Source organism: Hemitrygon akajei, chromosome 5 (genome assembly GCF_048418815.1).
Source record: "Hemitrygon akajei chromosome 5, sHemAka1.3, whole genome shotgun sequence".
Taxonomy (NCBI): domain Eukaryota; kingdom Metazoa; phylum Chordata; class Chondrichthyes; order Myliobatiformes; family Dasyatidae; genus Hemitrygon; species Hemitrygon akajei.
The window spans coordinates 68,216,598-68,240,865 of NC_133128.1; the positions used below are offsets into that span (position 1 = coordinate 68,216,598).

Below are 24,268 nucleotides of genomic sequence, written 5' to 3' on the forward strand. Positions count from 1 at the left end.
TTTTGGCATGGACCCAGAGGACTAGAAGATTGCAAATGTCACTCCACCCTTTAAGAAGGCAGGAAGGCAAAAGAAAGGAAATTATAGGCCAGTTAGCCTCGCCTGAGTGGTTGAGAAAGTGTTGGAGTCTATTACTAAGGATGAGGTTTCAGGATGCTTAGAGACTCATGATAAACTAAGTCAAAGTCAGTATGGTTTCTGTAAAGGGAATCTTGCCTGACAAATCAGTTAGAGTTCTTCGAGAAAGTAACAAGCAGGGTGGACAAAGGCCAGGCAGTGGATGTCATTTACTTGGATTTTCAGAATGCATTTGATAAGGTGCCACACATGAGACTACTTAGCAAGATAAAATCCTAAGGCATTACAGGAAAGATACTGGCATGGATAGAGGAATGGCTGAAATGCAGGAGGCAATGAGCGGTCTTTTGTGGTTGGCTCCAGTGACTAGTGGTGTTCCTCAGGGGTCAGTATTGGGATCACCACTTTTCACATTGTTTGTCAATGATTTGGATAATGGAATTGATGGCTTTATGGCAAAGGTGCGGATGATACAAAGAAAGGTGGAGGGTTAGCTAGTGCCGAGAAAGGAATGCGATTGCAGCAGGACTTAGACAAATTAAAAGAATGGGCAAAGAAGTGGCAGATGGAATACAGTGCTGGGAAATGTATGATAATGCATTTTGGTAAAAAGAACAATAGTGTGGACTATTATCTAAATGGGGAGAAGGTTCCAACATAAGAGGTGCAGAGGACTCAGGAGTCCTCATGCAAGACTCCCAGAAGTTTAATTGTTAGGTTGAGTCTGTGGTAAAGAAGGCAATCCATTGTTGGCATTTATTTCAAGGTGAATAGAATATAAAAACAAGGAGATACTGCTGAGCCTTTATAAGGCACTAGTCAAGCTGCACTTGGAGTATTGTCAAAAATTTTGGGCCCCATATTTCAGAAAGGATGTGTTGTCATTGGAGAGAGTCCAGAGGAGGCTCATGAGGATGATTCTGGGAATGAATGGGTTAACATATGAGGAGCATTTGGCAGCTTTGTGCTTGTACTCACTGGAACTTAGAAGAAAGCATGTGGATCTCATTGAAAGCTACCAAATGTTGAAAGGACTTGATAGGGAGGATGTGGAGAGGATGTTTCTAATGGTGTGGGTATCCAGAACTAGAGGGAAAAGCCTTAAAATTGAGGGACAACCTTTAGAACAGAGATATTGAGGGATTTATTACCCAGAAAGTAGTGAATCTGTGGAATACTCTGCCACAGGCTGCAGTGAAGGCTAAGTCCGTGGGTATACTTAAAACGGAAGTTGATCGTTTCCTGATCAGTCAGGGCATCAAAGAATATGGTGAGAAGGCATGTGTATGAGATTGAGTGGGTTCCAGGATCAGCCATGATGGAATAGTGGAGCAGATTCAATGGGCTGATTGGCCTAATTTGGCTCCTATGTCTTATGGTCTTATAGTCTTAACACATTAAATAATCTTCATGCGATTGAAGTAAAAAAAATTGTCATTGAGATAGATAAACGTCCTGCAGTACTTGACCATCAGACCTCCCACTTCCATTTCTGATAGTATTCTGCATATGTTAATAATTTCTTGGCTACACCTGCACCAGTTATTTCCCATCTCTACCTCACAACCTTGAGTGGGGGGTAAATTAATATGTAGTGTTTGAAATATTTATGAAAATTTGTCATCCAGGTTCTTGCAATGTTAATGTTCAGAAGAAACTGCAAGTTGTCAGCAAGTGGGTGGTGTAGGAGGAAGTGCTTCCAGTGTGAAATCAATTTACAGAACAGTTAAATACAATCTATGTGTAGCCATATGGCAGCAGAATGTTGCTGTATCTGTTCTAAGGCAGAAGCAAGTGTTAATTGTGTGATTGTCAGCAGAGGAGATGTGTTATAATATTACGTAGTGACTGAATCAGATGAAGAATGGGAGTGAAAGATTAAAACTGCTGCTAAGAATGTGTGGTGTTGCTGACCACTTCATGTGAAGTTTTGCTAAGAGAAATTAACAAGTGAAAGTAGCATTCAGTGTCCTGGTCAAATTGCTTAGTCATATCTTATTTTCATCACCTATTCAATACCAAATAATAATAAAGAGAATTGGAAATGGTCAGCAAATCTGGCAGCATCTGCAGAGAGAAAATCAGATTTAAGGTTTCAGTCAATTTTGATTTATCATAATTCTCCACAGCTTCTGAAGAAACCTGCTATTTCCAGTATTTTCTGTTTTTAATTTCAGTTTTCAACAATGGCAGTCCTTTTCCCTTTTATTTATCCATTAAACACCCACTGAAAATGCTGATCCACCAAGTCTTTGGTACAGTGTAAGGGGCATCAGAAATCAACTCTTACTAAGATGTTCAAATATGGTTTATTTTAGTACTAACTATATGACTATTTCATAGGTGTCAAATTAATAACATAACTTCAGTGCTGCATGCACAATTGGATAGGCATCATGTCTGACTTCCTTAATACCACCCTTGTGAAATCCCCACCATCAACATCCTAAGGGTTATCTTTGATCAGAAATTCAATAGAACAAAGTACACAATAAGTAGCTTCAGGAGCAAGTCAGAGGCTGGGTTTCCTATGGCAAGAGAACCAGTCCACGACCCCCTAAAGCTTTAGTAACATATACAAAGTAGGAACTCAACAGAATACATAAACTCCACTTACTTGCATTAGTGCACCACCATCAACTTTAAGGAACAATCTCGGTCAAAGCAGCCCACTTGCCTGACTGTCCATCATCCACTCACCCCCCTTTACCACTGATGTTCCCTGCCTGCAGTGAGTGTTCGCTGCAAAATGCTAATCCAGACCAATGCAACAGCACCTCCTAAACTCACAACTTCTACCACAAAGACCAGGGCAACAGATGTATGGGAATACCTTCATCTTCATATTTCCTCCAGGTTGTACACAATCCTGACAGAACTAAATAACATAAAATTGGTTCTTCATCTTTTGCTATGTCTAAATTGTGGAACTTCATGCCCTACAGCACTAGAAAGTGACTTCACCAGAAGTACAACAGTCTTTCAAGAAAGCCGATCAACTCCTTCTCAAGGGCAATTAGTGGTTGGGGCAATAAATGCTGGCAAATGCCCAGTCCCTGAAAATCCACAAATATAGCAAGTTTAATAGTCACAAGTATGCTATTTACTGCTAATAATAGGATAAATAAATGACAATTCAAATACACATTCTCCTTTAATACAAGGAATATGTCACCACAGCTGTTCACATGCATTGTCCAAATATTATTCTACTCACTTGCAAGAAGAGAGTGGCTATCATGAGATGACTATTTGTTCTTGCACCACAAATCACTCTGCCATCTTATGTAACTAAAATGTCTTTATTTTCAAAGCACTTATTCTAGTATTTACTGCAGCTTTGCAGATAGTGTTTGAAAGTGGTCATCCTCAAGATGTTACTCAAATGTGACAGAGAGGAGAAGGAACTTACATCTGGCTATTCTGTGGAATCATATTGGACATTTCGTTGATGTCCCCACTGAGCAATGACTCAATGGTAGCAAAGCTACTCAAAACTTCGTGGAAGAATCTGTGCAGAGGTGGACTGCTACAACTTTCGGTGATTACGAGATACAACATAATTGCATATCTTTTATGTTACAATCATGGCACTTATACCATCTCATTATTGGTATAAGGAAAATGAATGCAGTTCTTCCTGAAAGGAAGAATAAAAGATTACTCAGAAGTGAAAAGTACAATAATGAAGAATCAGCATGGATTGCAAGTGGGAAAAGATTACTTGACCAGCCTAACTGTGTTTTTTGAGGAAGTAACAGAGAAACTATGGTAACACATGGTGACTATAATTTACCTAGATTTTCACTGTTTGTTGATATGCTTAACCCATAATAAATAACTGAATGTCAGGGTATGTTGAACCAGGGCATAAGTAAAGAATGAATTGCCAATTGGCTTCTAGATTTAAAGTGGAGAGTGAAAGTAAAGAATGGTTATTGAAAAAAGTGATCATTTTTTGAATGATTTTATCTTTGAAATCAAAAACATTTCTTAAGTTGCATACGATACCAATTTTTGATGTACTGGAGTTTGGTATGGAAACACCAATGCCCTGGAATAGAAAATCCTACAATAAGTAGTGGATATGGCCCAGTCCATCATGGGCAAAGACCTCCCCTTTATTGAACACATCTACACGAAACAATGTCGGAGAAAAGTAGAACCCATCATCAGGGACCCCCACTACCTTGGCCATGCTTTCTTCTCATTGCTGCCATCAGGAAGAAGGTACAGAAGCATCAGGACTCACACCACCAGGTCCAAGAGCAGATATTACCACTCAACCATCAGACTCTTGAACCAAAGGGGATAACTTCACTCAACTTCACTTGTCCCATCATTGAAATGTTCCCACAACCTATGGAGATCACTTACAGGGATTCTTCGTCTGATGTTCTCAATATTTTTTTTCTTTTTGTATTTGCACAGTTTCTTGTCTTTTGCACACTAGTTGAACACTCAAGTTGGTGTGGATTTTCATTGATACTGTTACAGTTATTATTCTATAGATTTATTGAGTATGCCCACAAGAAAATGAATCTCAGGGTTGTATACAGTGACACATATGTACGTTGATAATAAATTTACTTTTAACTTTGATTCTAAACTATCCTCAGCATCTGCTGCCAACAATGTAGTGAAATTACACACCCTAAGAATAACAAACCAGCATCAGACTTCCAACTGAGTACAATATGTGTCTTGGATGAGAATTGAGATGTAGTAAAGCCCCTATGCACCTACTCCCTATGTTTCTTGGTTTAGATAAGTTCCTGAGAAAGCATTGAAGATTTGATGCAAATACTTCGCAGCAATGCTGGAGGTAATGAATGCTTAAAATGGTGCATTCGAACTTAACATAATTGTTGGAGGTTAAGGGCACAGAAGGAAACAATTCAACACAAATAAGAGCAATTCTGAATAATGCCAACATTCAGCTCTTGGTCCTTTATCCTGCAAGTTTCGGACTATCCCATATATTTGTTTAAGTATGTTCAGGTTTTAGTCTTGACTTTTGACTTTTCTTCATGAGGCCGAGTTATTAGCTCAATGCTCAACCCAGCAAGGATGCAAAGCGTGAAAGGAGCCAGCTGGATTTGAACGTGGAACCATTTGCCTCAAAGTCAGGTGCTGATACCATTACACCACTGGCCAACTAAGGTTCCTTCTGTACCCGCCCCCTATCCCCCAAAGCTTTCACATACTTCTGGCATTGTGATGACAAAATCTGTGTGCAGTACTATAACAGTGGACTCAAGTGGTGTTTTATGTAGTTCAGTCTCATGTTCCTGATTTAGGATATTGATGCCACCACATCTTGAATATTGTGAGCAATTTTGATCACTGTACAATAAGAAGCTAGAGACAATGAAGAAACATTCACAAAGATGAAGGACTTTAGTTATGAAGGAAGATAAATACGCTGGGTCTGGTTTCCCTGGAGTTGAAGAAGCTTGATGGTGACCTTGCTAAGGTTTATAAACCCATGAGGGACATACTGTAGATAAAGTGGATGGTAACAGTCTTTTACCCAGGGTAGAAGATTTTAAAACAAGAAGGTGTGAGGTTAAAGAGAGAGGGTAAACATGCAAAGGGAACCTGAAAGGGAAGATTTTCAATGAGGGTGCTGGTGATATGGTCCCAGCTGTCAGTAGAAGTGGAGAAAATGAATACAATCATAGCATTTAAAAGCAAACAAGAGAAGATCGTCAACACACACAAAATGGTGGAGGAACTCAGCAGGCCAGGCAACATCTATGGAAAAGAGTACAAAAGAGTCCTGATGAAGAGTCTCAGCCCAAAACGTCAACTGTACTCTTTTCCATAGATGCTGCCTGGCCTGCTGAGTTCCTCCAGCACCTTGTGTGTGTTGACAATGTTTAAAAGACATTTTTACAGATTCATTGATTGGAAAGTTTAGAGAGATATGAACCAAATGCAGTTGAATGAGATGAGTAAGGGAAACACAAGCTGGGCCAAATGGGTTTAAGGAGTTTAGCGGGATAACACAAGATGCTTAGTCTCCTCGGAAACCAGTGTGACAACACGACAGGTACATGGAGCTTAGAAAAATAGAGGACTATGGGTAAGCCTAGGTAGCTCTAAGGTAAGGACATATTCGGCACAGCTTTGTGGGCCGAAGGGCCTGTATTGTGCTGTAGGTTTCTATGTTTCTATGTAGTAGTATTATATCCACTGCCTGTTCAAACTCTGCACCTGGAACAGCCTCTTGCAAGTTGCATCTCCACAGTAATCCTTTCTCTAATTGATCTGTAAGTCTGTCAGAAACAAGGTGGTACTGTACCTCCAGTTCTTGTTGTTGCTAGAGCTGGTAACTGTTATGTGGTACTTGACACTGCTGGAGCTGTTCCTGATTCTGATTGGTTTTTTGTCCTCAGCTTAATGCAGCATATGAGTAGTACTTATACTGATCTGATAGATCAGAGCTCCAAAGTTAAGATTAAGCATATATAATCTTATTGTCAAAGTAACATTTCAGTAAGAGTAGTAGGATCAAATAAGCAAGTGGAAAGGTGGCCATGAGATGTGAAAATTTACTGACAGATTTTCCTGTCAAGTGATCAGCTCCTACAATTTCAATCTTTCATCACATTATGCACAGAGCTCTTGATTTAAGCAGCAAGTTCTGGAAAGCCAAGGTAACAGCAGCTTTAATTGAAGCAATTGTCCCAATGGAACTTTCCAAGTACAGCCTATAATACTGAATGCAAATGAGTTAGAGTCAAATTTCCATTGTTGTTGATTTTTCCAGATTTTATCTGTCCATTGTCACTCCAGAACTGCTTGGATCCCAACTCACCAGCTACAAAGCATTATCATTTTTCCTAGCATGTGCAAAAAATCTCATTCAATAGATATATATTTCATTCCTTGTTTTTAAAATAAATTCCAAACTTCTAAATAACATAGAAAGAGGAAAATTTTATTGTATTTTGTGTTTTCAATATCATAATTATTGCAATTAAGAAGCATTTGTTGATTTGACAAATTTCACAGATAGCTGCTATAGATTTTTCTTCGGGCTTCTTGGTTTCAGCCTGCTCTAATTCTTTACTTAGTGGTAATGTTACTACATACGAGACTCTGGAAGAGTCTGAGGTTGCCTAGGGCCTCACTATTGAGGAGCTGGCCAGAATAGGAGCATATTGGTACTGGGAAATCTATACAAATTAATAAAGATATTTTAGAACCATGAACTTAGAGCAGGGGTTCCCAACCCGGCGTCAACAGACCGCTTGCTTGATGGCATTGGGTTCATAGCACAAACAGGTTGGGAACCCCTGACCGAGAGGTTTGCTACTGACTACAAAATCTGCATTAGCAATCTTCAGATCCGTTGATAAAAATAACTTCACCATTTTAAAGAAATACTGTCTCCCAATATACAGTATTTTGTAACTTATCTTACCTTCCAATACTTTTACCAACAATGCTTGGAGTGAATCTAGCCACATAGGCAGCAACTTCTTTCGGTTTAATTACCAAACAAGTGTCTCCTGTAATTCCATCTCCATTCAGCATAACATCAAGTGTCAAAGGTTCATTAACAGGATTACTTATCATAATCTTCACATCAATAGAATCCTAGGTATCGGATTAACACATTATTATTTTCAGCATTTCATAAACCTGGAAAAATGCTATATATTAACATATTATTCAGCAACTAATTTCTACAAATTGAAAGGGCAGATAATTCAAACTTAATCTAAAATGTACAGACTGACATAGATGCAATCTAACAACTGTGGTGTATCAAATATTAGTTAATAATAGAGATCTGGAAAAAATAATTAGTCACACAGTAAAACTAAATGGTATGACACAACTGACATGATTTAGTTAGCAAGGTTAGCATTTTTCATTCAATGAACTATATACAATAGTTTCAGAGAAAGAATTATTAATGAACTGAACTGAGAAAATTATTGGATTTGGTGTGGACAATTAGGATATTTAAATTGGATAGTACAAGATTTGCAAGTTAACAGTCAGTTAGCTGTTAGGCAGTTCTCCTTATGGTTGTTTGCTGAAGCAATTTACCAAATTGTGTAGATTAGAGCAGATTAATGCATGAACCACTGCTACATTTGAATCCCCACATAAAGCTCATCAAAACACAAAAACTGCATGCTGCTACCAGGTCATAATGTTCAAGCATTTAAGAATATCCAAAGTTATGACTAGAAACCAGAGTTGTTTCAACATTTCAATTGACACCAGTTTTTTACATATTTACCATCTTTTTTATCATGCATTTTACTACATGTTGGTAATTTTATGAACCAGATGGGGGTGGTCGAATATAGGAGGGGAGGGGCCGGATAAAGTGAGAAATTTATTTTACTGCATTAAAAAGGGCTCCAAAATGTTCTTGGAAGCCAAACAAGCACAATTTACTCAACATGCAACATGGTATGATAAAATGGGACAACATAAGTTTTTGGGGTCTAAGAATGTTTTGAATTATCAGTTGCAATTGATAGTTTGCTTTATGATGTTACAAACTATGGTTTTCTGGAACATGTTTCATTGCTTGTGCAAGTGGGAAAAGAAATTTGTTACTTCTAAAAAAATTTGATTCTGGCTTTCATCTCTAATACTTGTCTTTTCCAGAAGGTAGCATGACCAAAGTTGTGTTGAGAGTGTAAATGATGGCTTCACTGATCACCTGAGGAAGGTTAGAAACAATAGAAATACGGTCACAGCCCCCTGAGAAAAGAAATTTCTGCTCAACTCTATCATAAATGAAAAATATCTCAAAACTATGTTCCCCTGTTCCAGACACCCCTATTTGGGAAGGCCATCCTCTTTGCCTGATAGGTGGACTCTGTCATATAGACACAAATCAAAACATAAGGTTTGTAGGAAAATGCATAATTACTGACCCTACAACCACATTTCAACACTGGCTATCAGATCAAACAAACTTTTTGCAATATGTGCAGCAAATCTATTCAATTAGATAAATAAAGAAATAATAGTTGTGTATAAAAGACTGAAAGTGATAACGTCATTAGATTTAAACCTGCTGCTTATGTGCTCTTTCCCTCTCTCTCTCTCTCTCTCTCCTCTCTCCTATCTCTCTCTCTACCAAATTTCCTCTCAACCTCTCTTTGCCTCTCTACCTCTCCCTCTCTCCAACTCTACTTCTCACTCCACCTCTACCTCTATCTACCTCTCTCTACCTGTACCCCTCTCTCTAACCCACCCTCTCTCCCTACCTTTTGCTCTACTCCCCTCTCTCTCTACCTCTCTACATCTCCCTCAACCTCTCTCTCTACACATCTCCCTTGACTTTCTCTCTCTACCTCTCTCCCCATTTCTCATTCTCCCCTTTCTCTCCCCTCTACCTCTCCTCTCCACCTCTTCCCCCTACATCTACCCCTCTACCCCACCCCACCTCTCTCTCTACTTCTGTCTCTCTCTAATTCTATCTCGACTCTATCTCTCCCTCTCACTACCTGTTTCCACCTGTCTCTCTCACTACCTCTTTCTCTACCTCCAGCTCTACCTCTCCCTTTCCTCTCTACCTCTCCACCCCTCTACCTTTACCTCCCTCTCTCTCCCTCCTCCCTACTTCTATCTCTCTCTCTCTACCTCTCTTTCCCTCGCCTTCTATCCCTCTCTCCCTCTCCTTCTACCTCCCTTTCTATCTCTTTATCCCCCTCTCTACACCTCCGCCTCTGCTCCACAGTTCTTTACCCGCTCTGACCCACCTGCTCTCTACCCCCTCCACCTCTGAACCCCTTCACTCTCCACCCCCTCCACCTCTGAACCTCCCCACTCTATACCCCCTTTGTGGTAACTTCTACTTTACAAAAGACCACTTGACAATTTTATGGCCAAAAAACCATCTTTATCTGGGACGGCAAATGATATTTACAATACAGAGGCTTTCAGGTACCTCATGCGGCATGGGTGGTGGAACTATATACAATGCATACTGGGAGTAAAAACCCCGCCAAACCCGGATCCCGCCTCTTGTTACCAACAGCTCCCCGATTAGTATTAACTTACTTTTAATAATACTCACATTACAACACCCTCCACCTCTGAACCCCCGCTCTCTACCCCTTTACCTCTGAACCCCCCCACTCTCTACCCGCTCCACCTCTGAACCCCCCGAATCTCTACCCCCTCCACCTCTGAACTCCCTCTTGTTACCCCGTCTCTCTCCCTCTTGCTACCCCGTCTCTCTCTAACACCCCTATCTCTACACCCACCCTTCTCTCTACCTCCCTCTCTACCCTCCTCTCTCCCTCTACACCCCCTTTCCCTCTGTTAACCCCTCTCTCTCTCTCTCTACACCCCCTCTCTTTACACCCCTTTCTCTCTAGACCCCACTCTCTCTCTCTACACCCCTCTCTTTACACCCCCTCTCTCTCTCTCTAACCCCCTTCCCTCTCTCACCCCCCACCCCTGTTTTCACTTTGACATGAAAGAGTCTTTTTCTGTTGATCAGTGCCATATACCCAAATTAAATCCACTGTGATTCAATGTTGTAAAACAATAAAACATAAAAACTTCCAGGGGGGGTATGTGGATGAACACTTCTGATAAGCACTGTTTATGATCTATATCCCATTGTATTCTTTGCCGGTCTTCTACGCTATCCACAACACCACCAATTTTTGTGTCATCTGCAAACTTACTAACCTACCATCTACATTTTCATCCAGGTCATTTATAAGAAACAGCAGAGATCCCAGTATAGATCTCTGGGGAACACCACTAATCATAGACCTTCAGACCTCCAGCTAGAATAAGTCCTTTAAATGACTGCCCTCTGTCCTCTATTGGCAAGCCAGTTCTGACAATTCACCATGGACCCCATGCACCTTAATCTTTTGAATGAGCCTTCCATGAGGAAGCTTGTCAAATGCCTTACTAAAATCCAAGTAGACAACAACTACAGCTCTACCTGTATCAGTCACCCACCCTTGTCAACTCGTCAAAAAACTCAAGTTAATAAGATATGACTTGCCTCACAGAAAGCCATGCTGGTTCTCCCTAATTAGACCATGGTTTCCAAAATGCTTATAAATACAATCCCTAAGAATTATCTCCAGTAACTTCCTTACTACAGATGTGCAACTCACTGACCTATAGTTTCCAGGATTATCCCTGGAACAATATTAGCTACTCACCAGTCCTCCAGAACCTCACCTGTGGCTAGGCAGGACATGAAGATATTGGTCTCTCTATCCTCCTTTTCCTTGATACATACTGATGTAAAGTATTCATTAAGGACCTCACCCACATCCTCCACATCCAAGTAAATATTCCCCCTTTATCCTCAAGTGGTCCTTTCATTTGCCTAGTTATCCTCTTGCTCTTGATGTATGTATAGAATGTCTTGGGATTGTCTTTAATCCTATTTGCCAAGAATTTTTCAAGGCTCCTCCAAGCTTAATTCCCTTCTTGAGTTCCTTTCTGACTTCTATATAATCGTCAAAGGCTCTATTTAATTCTAGTTTCCTAAGATTTCTATTTTTCTTCTGGACTAAATTGATCACCTCTGTCAACATCCAAAGTTCTCTTACCTTGCCATCCTTGTCCTTCTTTCTGACTGGATTATACCTATCCTGTACTCTGTGTAGGTGGTCTTTAAACACCCTCCACATGTCAGATGAAGACTTGCCCAAAAACAACGGTCCCAATTAACTCTCCCTAATTCCTGCCTAAAGCTCCTATAATGTGCCCTGCTCCAATTTAATAATCTCCACAAGGTCCATGCTTATCCTATCTAGAGCTATCTTAAAATTTAAGGAGTTGTGGTCACTGTTCCCTAAGTTCACCCACTGAAAGGTTGGTCACCTGGCCAAGCTCATTATCCAACACCAGAAGCAATATGGTTCCTTTTCTTGTTGGACTATCTATAGTACATATTGATCTAAGGAACCCTCCTGGGTGCATCTAACAAACTCTGCCCCATCTAAACCTCTTATATTCAGAAGGTTTCAGTTTATATTAGGGAAGTTGAAGTTCATGACTACAACTCTATTGTTTTTACCTCTCCTTAATCTGCCTGCGTGTTTGTTACCCAATGTCTCGGTGGCTGTTAGGGGAGTCTATAGTAAAATCCTATCACAATTCCCATTTTTAGTTCTACCAATACATACTCAGCAGATGAGCCCTCTGTTATGTCTCCTCTGTGTGCAGCTGTGATATTGTCCCTGATTAGTAGTGCAACTCCTCCACCTTCTTGGCTCCCTATCTTTTCTAAAACACCAAAACCCTGGAGCAGTAATAACCGATTTCTGTCCCTCTTTCAACCAAGGCTCTGCAATTACCACAACATCATAGTTCTATGTAATGATCCATGCTCTAAGTTCAACACCTTTATCCATAATACTCCTAGCATTAATACACACACTTCAAGCTATCTGTCCCATAGTAACTATTACTTCGCTCTTGTCCGTTTTCATTGTCTCTGATTATCTACTTCCCTGTCTGCCCACCCCACCCCCCAACTTTCTGACCTGGTGCTCTGGTTCCCTTCTGCTGTTAAACTAGTTTGTTTGCAAGAGGGATAGAAAACTAGTAAATTGGCATATATGGGTACATACAGTCTTTTATTATTAGGGAATGAAAATCTGAGATCTGTGTTTCCACGGTGTTGGTGAGATTTTTTTTGTGGGAATGCATGACTTTCAAAAGATGTTATTATGAAAAAAGGTAAAAAAATCCCTATTTTGGAAGAAAATTGAAAAGAATAGGTGTTAAAACACTCTTCCATTTAGAATCAACTATTTCAGTCCTCTTCCAACAAGCCTCTCATTCCTGTTTTCATTTTTAAGCTCATCCCAGTATTATTCTATCCTACACTGAATTCATCATTACCATTCTATCTTGCTCAATTAATTGAACAGTGCCTCAATTTTTAATCTTGAAATCTAAATCTCATTTTTGCTGCATCTCTACCATAATACCCTCACCCCAAATAGCTGAAATGAACTGCATGACATTTTCCTCTGTTGTATCTAACTTTTCTTTGCTCTTTTGCATCAATAATAGCCACATCATTCTCTCTAAAACTCGGGTTTCAAAATTTCCTCACCAAAACTTTCCATTTTTCTCTGTGTTTGACTTAATGTTCTCCTTTTACTATCCTCTATAAAAATCTCTTTATCTTTTATTCATATTCACTATTCCATTTCTTGTTTGTTTTGCTTTGTTCTTACAAGTTTCTTTCTGTCAAAAGGTGCTTTAAAAACTCATTGCTGAAACTTTTTTCTACTTTTTCCAGATATTAGCTGACATGCTCTGCACTGTCAGATGTTTTGGTTTTAATAATTACATGAATAGCTCACCTATCAGAAACTTCCTGCATTAAATTCAGCTATTACATAGAGATATATAACTAAAATGAAAATATTTGACTTGATCTGCTGCTGCAAGCAAAAAAGAACTGTGCAGTGAAATCCCATTGATTTAAAAGCATTGGATTACACAGAGTTTAACTGAAGGAAATGGATTTAACGCTGCCACAAGGAAATTGAATTAATGATTTCAAAGTTCTTAATATTATTCAAAAGGTATTTTTTCACCATGAAGTACATGAATCTGGAGAAGGATGAGAAATATAGAAATTATAAGGATGACATTAACATACTTGTGACAAAGTGGCTCAAAATTACACGCTACAATCAACATTTTTTTCTTGGAAACATATTGAAACATATTATACCTATGAGCCAAATTACTTATAATTTCTGATAAAATAGCCATTGCTTACCAAAATACAACACTTTTAAGAATGTAATTGATCATAAAAATATTCCAAAATTCTAATGTCAGCATCCTTCTTTCTGATTCAGTTGTAATGAATTTTTATGTTGCTACACTTCCCTTATTTTCTTTATACATCACTGATTCACTTCCAGTCAACTATCAATCAAAAGTTAAGAATCCATGGAGTTGCAAATTTATAAGATTGCTAACCTTGCATTTTATCATCAGATGTATTCTAGAAAAGTCCATTCAGAAAGGGTACTTGAGGAAAATAAACATGATAAAGCTTCTTGTGAACAAAGGTTAATTTTACAAATCAATGCACTGTAATAATATTGCAATATCATCACAATGATGAAAATTTCATCATAGATTGGTAGCAGCACAGGAAAATGCCATTTAGCTTTTTTTTGTCTGTACAACTCTCCACCAGAGCAACACACTAGTTCAACTCCCTGGTCTTTTCTCTATAGCCTTGCACTCATTTTTGCCTTATATTTACCTAATTACTACTTCAAATCCACAATGGAGTCTGTCTCTATCACATCCATGAACAGTGTACCTCAGATTCCAACCATATCTTGCATAAAGATGTTCCCTTGCATTTCTCTTTGTTAATTTCCCCAATACCTTGTGACTTAGGAGGACGATGGTGCCTAATGGTGATTCCTTTGCTTGCTTCTTTGGAAACAGCTCTATTTCTATCTTTAATATCTCTATTTTTCCCTTTCAGGGTTTTTTTAAGACCCTGACCTGGAGTTACACGTTGACTTCGGTTCTTTGCAGAAATGGGATCCACTTTCGGGGTCTCATGACTGGCTTTTTCTCCCATTTGCCAAGGATGCGGCCTAGAAGATTAGCACGCCTTCAGGGTGCCAGTTTTTCATGGCTCTGGAGGAGGGTGGAGTCGAGGTCGGGGCTGCCTCAGAAAACTGGTGTGTCATGGGAGACGGAAGATCGAAAGCAGCAAGCTGGCTGCTGGCTGTGTGCCCAGAGACTCAAGTTCTTTGGACACAGAGCTCAGAAGAAGTGAGGCAATGGACTTTAACATCATAAATCAGCAAATTGTTTTGTTATGTACCCCCTCTCACTGTGAAACAGGACACCTCATTTTCCCTTATTAGGGAGAGACAGAGCCTGTGGTATATTGGATTACTGGGTGAAAGTGTAGTCTTTGGGGTACTGCAAATCTGTGTCTTTATTGATGCTTTGCTGCACACGTGAGTGCTCGGTGGGGGTGCTAATGCTTTTTTGCTGGTGGGGGAGGGGGTTGTCACTTTGATGCTTATGTGTGGGTGGAGGAGCTGGGGGGTCTTTGGTGTTCTAACATTTAACTGTCATTCATTCCTCTGTTTTCATGGATGTTTGTGAAGAAAAAGAATTTCAGAACGTATATTGTATACATTTCTCTGGCATTAAATATACCGATTGAAACCTATTGACTTCTCATCCTCAAGCATCCTATCAAAGGAAACTACTTCTCTCAGTCTAGTCTGCTCATAACCCTCATTATTTTAAATTCTTCTACCAAATCTTCCTCTGCCTTCTCTAATTCAAAAATAAAAACATTTGAAAAGAAGACCTTTTCCTTATAAATATAGTCCTTTATACTAGGAACCATTCACTTACAGCATGTATCCAATCTAAAATGTTCACATTCCACCAATAATGCAGTGGCCAGAAATTGAAATTGGTACTGGAATTGGCATTGTTTTATTATTGTCATATGTACTGAGATACAATAAGAAGCTTGTCTCATCTACTGTTCATACAGATCAAATCATTACACAATGACACAATACTCCAGTTAAGGCTGTATCCAAGTTTTATAAAGGTTCAACATGATTTCACTGTTTTGATCATCTATGTTCCTATTGATAAAACAGAAAGCTATGACGCACATACCTTATTAACCCTGCCATTTTCAATGCTTTGTTCATATATACCCACTATCTCTCCTTTGAGAACAGCATCGTTTATTCTATATAGTATCGGTACACATATTTCACAACAAAGTACGTAATTAGTTCACATTTCTCAAGCACTCAATGTTCTGTGATTTCTGAAAATTGGTAAATTGTTCTATCATTGTCAATTGTTCTGAGGTACAGTGAAAATCTTGTCTTGCATACCATTCATACAAATCAATTTATTTCAACAGTCCCTTGAGATAATCCAAGATAAAACAATAACAAAATGCAGAACAAAATGATGCAGTTACAGAAAAGTGTAATGAGGTGGACAATAAGGTACAAGATCATAATGAGGTAGTTTGCAAGGTCAAACAAAATTCCATCTTTTCGTACTATAGGACCATTCAATAGTCTTATTAAAACAGCTCATAAAGTTGTCATTGAGCCTGATGGTATGAGCTCTCAAGAATTGGACCTTCTGCCTAATGGGAGGGGAAGAAGAGGGAATGTCTGGAGTGGGTGAGGTCATTGATTATGTTGACTGTTTTACCAAAGGCAGTAAGAAGTGTAGATGGAGTCCATGGAGGGGTTCCTTTACTGGTTTCATCATGTGATGAGCTGTGTCCACAAATTGTTGCAGTTTCTTGTGGTCATGGGCAGAGCCATGATGCATCTAGATAGGATGCGTTTTAGGCTGCATCAATAAAAATTGGTGGTCAAAGGGGACTTCCCAAATTTATTTAGTGTCTTGAGGAAGTAGAGGTGTTGGTGAGTTCCTCTGGCCATGGAATCTACATGGTTGGACCAGTAGAGACTACTGGTGACATGCACTCCTGGCAACTTGAAATGCTCAATCCTCTCGGTCTCAACACCATTAATGTAAACAGAAGCATGCACACTACCCCACTTCCTGAAGTCAACAATCAGATCTGTTCTGCTGCCATTGAGGGAAAGTCTGCTGTTATGACACCATGACATGAGGCTCTCTATCTCCTTCCTGTATAGCCCACTACAGTGGTAGTATCTACAAACTTGTAGATGGAGTTGGAATACAATTTGACCACATAGTCATGAGTGTGTAGGAATTAGAAGGTTAAGGGTGCCAGTAAGAGGATAATTGTGGCAAAGTTGTTGCTGCCTATCCTTACTGATTGAAGTCTCTTGATCAGGAAGTCAAGGCTCCAGTTCCAAAGGGTGATATTGAGTTTGGTCCAGGAATTTGTAGATGAATTTGCTAGGAATTATGGTATTGAAGAGAAAGCTTTAGTCAATAAACAAAAGTCTAATGTGGGTGATTTTACTGTCCAGCTACTCCAGATTGTAGGGGCAGAGAGATGACATCTGCTAAGGAACTGTTTTGGTGGTAGGCAAATCATAGTGGGTTGAAGTGCTCTAGAAGGCTGGACCATGACCAGCCTATCAAAGCACTTCATGATGATAGATTTCAGAGCCACAAGATGGTACTCGGACTTCAACTACTGCACAGAGTCTTGCCATCTTCAGAAGTTTTCTGATGAGTCTGCCATAGTTGGATGCATCAGCAAGGGAGATGAGGCTGAATACAGGGCTATGGTGGGAAACTTTGTCACATGGTACGAGCAGAATCATCTGCAGCTTAATGTGAAAAAGACTAAGCTAGTGGTAGACCTGAGGAGGGCCAAGGCACCGGTGACCCCTGTTTCCATCCAAAGGGTCAGTGGACATGGTGGGGGATTACAAGTACCTGGGGATATGAATTGACAATAAACTGGACTGGTCAAAGAACACTGAGGCTGTCTACAAGAAGGGCAGAGCCGTCTCTATTTCCTGAGGAGACTGAGGTCCTTTAACATCTGCCAGACGATACTGAGGATGTTCTACGAGTCTGTGGTGGCCAGTGCTATCATGTTTGCTGTTGTGTGCTGGGGCAGCAGCCTGAGGGTAGCAGACACCAACAGAATCAACAAACTCATTCGTAAGGCCAGTGATGTTGTGGGGGTGGAACTGGACTCTCTGATGGTGGTGTCTGAAAAGAGGATGCTGTCCAGGTTGCATGCCATCTTGGACAATGTCTCCCATCCACTCCATAATGTACTGGTTAGGCACAGGAGTACATTCAGCCAGAGACTCATTCCACCAAGATGCAACACTGAGCATCATAGGAAGTCATTCCTGCCTGTGGCCATGAAACTTTACAACTCCTCTCTCGGAGTGTCAGACACTCTGAGCCAATAGGTTGGTCCTGGACTTATTTCCACTTGGCATAATTTACTTATTATCATTTAATTATTTCTGGTTTTATTTTGCTATATTTCTACTCTATTCTTGGTTGGTGCAACTGTAACGAAACCCAATTTCCCTCAGGATCAATGAAGTATGTCTGTCTGTCTGTAGTCGTGAAGGCACAATACGTTATTTTTCTTAAGAACTGGGATAACTGTGGTCTTCTTCAAGTACATGGGAACCTCAGACTGAAGCAGGGAGAGGTTAAAAATGTCTGCAAACACCCCTGCCAGCTGAACTGGACAAGCAGATTGTCAGCATGTGGGAAATAATTCATTTATTCTTTGCTTATTTTAGTATACAGTAAAATAATAAGCCAAAATAAATTATTTATGTGTGGAATCCAATCAGAAACAAGAGAAAATCTACCAATGATGGAAGTCCAAGCAACACACACAAAATGCTGGAAGAATTCAGCAGGCCAGGCAGCATCTATGGAAAAGAATACAATCAACATTTCCGGCAAAGACCCTTCAGCAGGACTGGATCTCGGCCTGAAACATTAACGATAGTCTTTTCCATAGATGCTGCCTGGCCTGCTGACTTCCTCCAGCATTTTGTGAATTTATGCGTGGAGGCTGGTTCACTTTAATGTCTCTTAAGCTATTTCCATATGCATTTTACCTTGACTCATGAGGCCACCTCTATTTTGAAAACCGTAAGCCCTTTAATCTTTCCCCACTTCTGGAGGAAGGGTCACTGACCCAAAATGTGAGCTGGCATTTTTGTTTATGCATCAGTTTCCAGCATCTGCAGTTTTACTTGTTTTCACATTATAGTCTCCTATTGAAATGAACTTGCATGAGTCATCTCCCGAGAGAATATTTTAAGTCAATAATGGAAACGAAACCTAGAAATGTTTTCTTTGACTTCTTCAGCTAATTTGACACTTCAAATTTATATAATTGGTAGAGTTTTAGTATTTTCATTCTTCCATCCAAATAAATATAACTGAAAAGCATACAAGTTAAAAGCATTGGTGGAGTGGCAGAGTATGTTAAATATTTGAGAGTCATTTTTGAGAATGATTTTTGCAAGGCTGCACTGCTTTTATACATTTGTACATTCTTTAGTACAAGGATAATTAAATGATAAACAGAGATTCCCATGCCAGAATTTGATAAGTGAAAGTTAACAGAGACATTTAAAGAACTGGTGTTTGTTCATATTAAATAGAACCAAAACATGTAAAAAATGTAACATAAAAAAACAAAGTATCCTCTTCCAATTTTTTACAATTACAGTATTTTGCTTGTTATACATGATGAGAAATAAATTTTTAAACTTTCTGCTTCCCAGTTCTAACACAAATTTGACAAGTTGGGTTTGTTTAAAATATTCCACTCATTTGAACCGGCAGATCAATATACAAGCAAAACTAAAAGACTTAAAAAAAAGATTTTCAAATGTACAATAATTCAGTATATAATAACAAACCATCTTCCCATTTTGCTAACTTAATGATTCCTAAGTTATATTCACATTTATAGTAGCAAATTGATTTATGGCTGCAGACATTTAACAATATAGGCAATTTTTCTGCCACTAAATTCATTATCTCACCACTGTGTTTTGCCAGAAAATGAATCAGAAGTTTACTTTAACTAAGTTCACATCAAAATATTTATTTCCAAACTGAATAGGAGGGAATAAAATTACACACTTCCCAACATTGGAATTTGTATAGAGTTATACTAAATCATTCAAAGATATAAAAAGTCATTCATTTGAGTTATTTAAGAAAGTTGTCCAAAGTATTATGTGGCTGACAGGACTTGAAGCCCAAATGAACTCGTGACTGTAGTAAGTTACCATACCTGCACATCATTCCAGACCAAAATTTTATATTAAGCTAAATCACAAAATTGGGAGCTAGAAGCTAATACTCCAATTTAAAGCTCTCTGCAGAACTTCTTACCAATATGAAGGTCTCCAAAATCAAGAATCAAAGGCCTCTGTCAGAAAAACCAACGATAATTTGCCACAACACTCTGGCCCACTCATCACTCCCTGACCCGTGAAACCTTCTCTGAGAGGATGGCCACAGAAGGTCATACATGAAACATTACAGGAGGTATAACACTTGTTCTTACACCTCCTCCCTCACCACTATCCAGTGACCTAAACAGCCGTTCCAGCCAAGACCTGAAACATTAACCATTTCTCTTTCCACAGATTATATCTGACTGAATGCTTTTGTGGTCTCCTGTTTTAATTTCAGATTTTCTAGCATCTATCATCACCATCATTATGTGCTGTGTTGTATCACGTGGGCGATCATGGTCTTCCATCTGTCTTTAATCCAGGAAATTCTAATAAGGTCTTCAAAACTTTTGCCTGTCCATCCCCTGATGTAAATGTCATGCATTCTTGACCACAACTTTTTCTTTCATCTGTTTTTCCCATCACTGCAAGATGTTCGATTTTCTCTTTCTTCAGTACATGTCCCAGAAATTCCAGCTGCCATTTACTGATTGATAATATCAGCTCTCTTCTTACTCCAGCTTTTTGCAACAATTCCTCATTTGATACTGTCCTTCCACGATATTTTCATCATTCTCCTCAAAAATCACATTTCTTAAGCTTCAAGTCTTCCCTCTTTTCTTTTATATATATTATATTTTCTAACATCTATATATATTTGCTTTATATCATTTGCATTTGTCATATTTCATAATTTGTAAATCATAATGTTTCTGAGAGATCAACATGTTAAATGCCTGCCTTGGATGTTGGTAGAAAATTGTTGTTTGCACATTTGATGTTCAGGAAACATAATAGAAATAAGTCTTATGAATCAGGTACACAAATAGTGCATTTTCATTACCACAAGATACAATAAGTGTGATATGGAACATTTGCACACCTTCTGCTAATATATAATTTCTAATTATTATATATTTATGTGACATTTCACTGCTTACAAATAAATATATATACTGTACATACACACATATATTATTTGGCCCTTGACTACTTTCATATAAATTTGCTAAATAAAAGCTATTTCACATTCACAATGTTGCAATGAGTTTCATTTTTAAAAATGTTTGATGCTAACCAAACATGACACGATTACCTGTAAAATTAATAGTTTTTGCATTCTGTTGCTTCGACTAAGGTAAAATTCAATTGGACCTACTTTCTTCAATATGCAAATAATTTCACTCTTACAAGACCTAGTGACCTAGTGGTGGAAATAAATACACAGAAACAATTTGGTAGTTTCAAACACACTGGTCCTGCTATGTGGCTCATTTAGCTTCAGTGAGCAAGCCCATATTTCCAGGCAAACTTGTTTTTGGTAAAATAGCAAACTGAAAGTATCAACATTTAAAATACCTTTTAAGTACATCATTTCTGAAAGAATGGCCTTGGAAGGTCACTCATGAAACATCTCAGGGAATCATACTTAAAAATGTTTAATGTGAATGATGGCAGAATACTATAACAACTGGTAAAAATAACTCAAGATCCTTTCAAATTTTATAAAAAGTCAGTAATAAATTTTCAAATAATGACTTCCATTCAATATCTGACAATCAAATTCTAGGAAAAGACTTCTTAAATTCATTATTAGTTACATAGTCTTTTTCGGCTTATAGTATTCCTAAAATCATGGAATATTGACCCATCATATGGTGTCTTACATATAATAAAGCAGCCTTTCAAGTTGTACCTCTAACAACTCTGTAGATATCCCCTCAGGACCTCCACAACTGACTAACTTGGAGAAGGTCGATATGGAAAATACTGTGGCCATTCTTTGGTTACATATACAAGCCCTACACAAGAGGCTAAGGACTACACCACCTCACAAAGTATCTGCACATAACCATCTCTTCACCCACTTCTGATCCATCTGTGGATCAGATCAGAAGAGACAGCTGTATCCACAATAGCCTCATCAGGAACTTAGAACCTACAAAAAGAAATGGGAGCAAGTCATCCTCTGTTCTGAGGGACTGCCTATGTAGAAGAGAGAAATATCTCCTTTTGTTAATTGTGGCATTGGTATATTGATTTCAATCATTTTCAAGATTTGCAACTACTGATGAAGCACAAGCTTGAAAGCAAACAGGATTAAATTTCAACCCTCAATACTGCAAACGGCGTGGTATGACTATTCCATGTCGATGCCGCTACAGTCTCTGGCCTGTTTCTCCATTGATAACATATTATCTATTATTCTACCTAAGACCTTGATAAGACACTCAACCAGATTAAACCCAAAAAAGGTAGCAATTCATCAAAAAAGTGAATTTCTTTGGTATCTACTCATGTTCTCTCTGTGGCAATTAAAGTTGAACTCATATACCGGTACTTTGATGAATAAACAAAAGGAATTCATTATTTATGTATTTTTACATGGGCCTCTTCACATTTACATGGGTTTTCCAGAAATAGGTGTTAGCAGATATTCATGGGAATTGAGGACTGTTCAAGGACAAAGATATGCAACCTAAAAGGATGAGTCAAGAGAAACTAGAAAAAAATGTTATTCATACAGAGGAAATGCATAAGAAGGTAACTCATTTCAAAACTGAACCCCAACCCAAAATTTGTAATATTTGCATCGGGTTTAAGATGGCACTAGTGAAATACAGCAACACCTTGCTGGCAGCAAATAAAACTATTAACTACTCTATTAATCACACTTCTTCTAGAGAAAAAAAATCACTGCAGTCAATTGCCTGAAACTCCCCCTGCAGTGTGAACTGAAGTCTGGAAGGTGCAGGATGGCTGCAGGATGGCATGTACAGTGTGAATCAAGGTGGCAGACCCTGAGCCCAAGAGTAAGGGATGAGCCAGTACTTGGCCATTGCTGGAGTGGACTTGGATCCAATTCGAAGCAGTAGAACTGAGACCAGGCGAGGTAGAGTTGAGGTGGCAGGGCCTGGGCCCGAGAGCGAGGAACAAGCCAATGTTTGAATGATTTAAACACCGGGCCAGATTAGAAAGGTTGGATATGGGCCAAACTGAGGTGGCGATGACTGGCCCCATGAGCATATCAAAGCGGTTGGGCCTAGGTCTGAGAGTAAAGAACAACCTGATGTTTGGCCTATTTAGACAATAGACAATAGGTGCAGAAGTAGACCATTTGGCCCTTCGAGCCTGCACCGCCATTTTGAGATCATGGCTGATCATCTACTATCAATACCCGGTTCCTGCCTTGTCCCCATATCCCTTGATTCCCCTTTCCATAAGATACCTATCTAGCTCCTTCTTGAAAGAATCCAGAGAATTGGTCTCCACTACCTTCCAAGGCAGTGCATTCCAGACCCCCACAACTCTCTGGGAGAAGAAGTTTTTCCTTAACTCTGTCCTAAATGACCTACCCCTTATTCTCAAAACATGCCCTCTGGTACTGGACTCTCCCAGCATCTGGAACATATTTCCTGCCTCTATCTTGTCCAATCCTTTAATAATCTTATATGTTTCAATCAGATCCCCTCTCAATCTCCTTAATTTCAGCGTGTACAAGCCCAGTCTCTCTAACCTCTCTGCGTAAGACAGTTCAGACATCCCAGGAATTAACCTCATGAATCTACGCTGCACTTCCTCTACAGCCAGGATGTCCTTCCTTAACCCTGGAGACCAAAACTGTACACAATACTCCAGGTGTGGTCTCACCAGGGCTCTGTACAAATGCAAGAGGATTTCCTTGCTCTTGTACTCAATTCCCTTTGTAATAAAGGCCAACATTCCATTAGCCTTCTTCACTGCCTGCTGCACTTGCTCATTCACCTTCAGTGACTGATGAACAAGGACTCCTAGATCTCTTTGTATTTCTCCCTTACCTAACTCTACACCGTTCAGATAATAATCTGCCTTCCTGTTCTTACTCCCAAAGTGGATAACCTCACACTTATTCACATTAAACGTCATCTGCCAAGTATCTGCCCACTCACCCAGCCTATCCAAGTCACCCTGAATTCTCCTAACATCCTCATCACATGTCACACTGCCACCCAGCTTAGTATCATCAGCAAACTTGCTGATGTTATTCTCAATGCCTTCATCTAAATCGTTGACGTAAATTGTAAACAGCTGTGGTCCCAATACCGAGCCCTGTGGCACCCCACTAGTCACCACCTGCCATTCCGAGGAACACCCATTCAATGCTACCCTTTGCTTTCTAACTGCCAACCAGTTTTCTATCCATGCCAAGATCTTCCCCCCATTGCCAGGAGCTTTGATTTTACCCACCAATCTCCTATGTGGGACCTTATCAAATGCCTTCTGAAAATCGA

At 39.3% G+C, this 24,268-nt stretch overlaps 1 protein-coding gene across 1 annotated transcript in view; it reads right to left on the bottom strand.

The window, feature by feature from the left end:
* The window catches only part of LOC140727211 (cilia- and flagella-associated protein 47-like), a 596,979-nt gene that overhangs the window by 153,511 nt on the left and 419,200 nt on the right, over positions 1–24,268 (bottom strand). Inside the window, exon 50 of the mRNA XM_073044476.1 lies at positions 7,511–7,686. Within this exon, the coding sequence (XP_072900577.1) occupies positions 7,511–7,686 (176 nt within the window). The remainder of the gene's footprint in view (positions 1–7,510; positions 7,687–24,268) is intronic.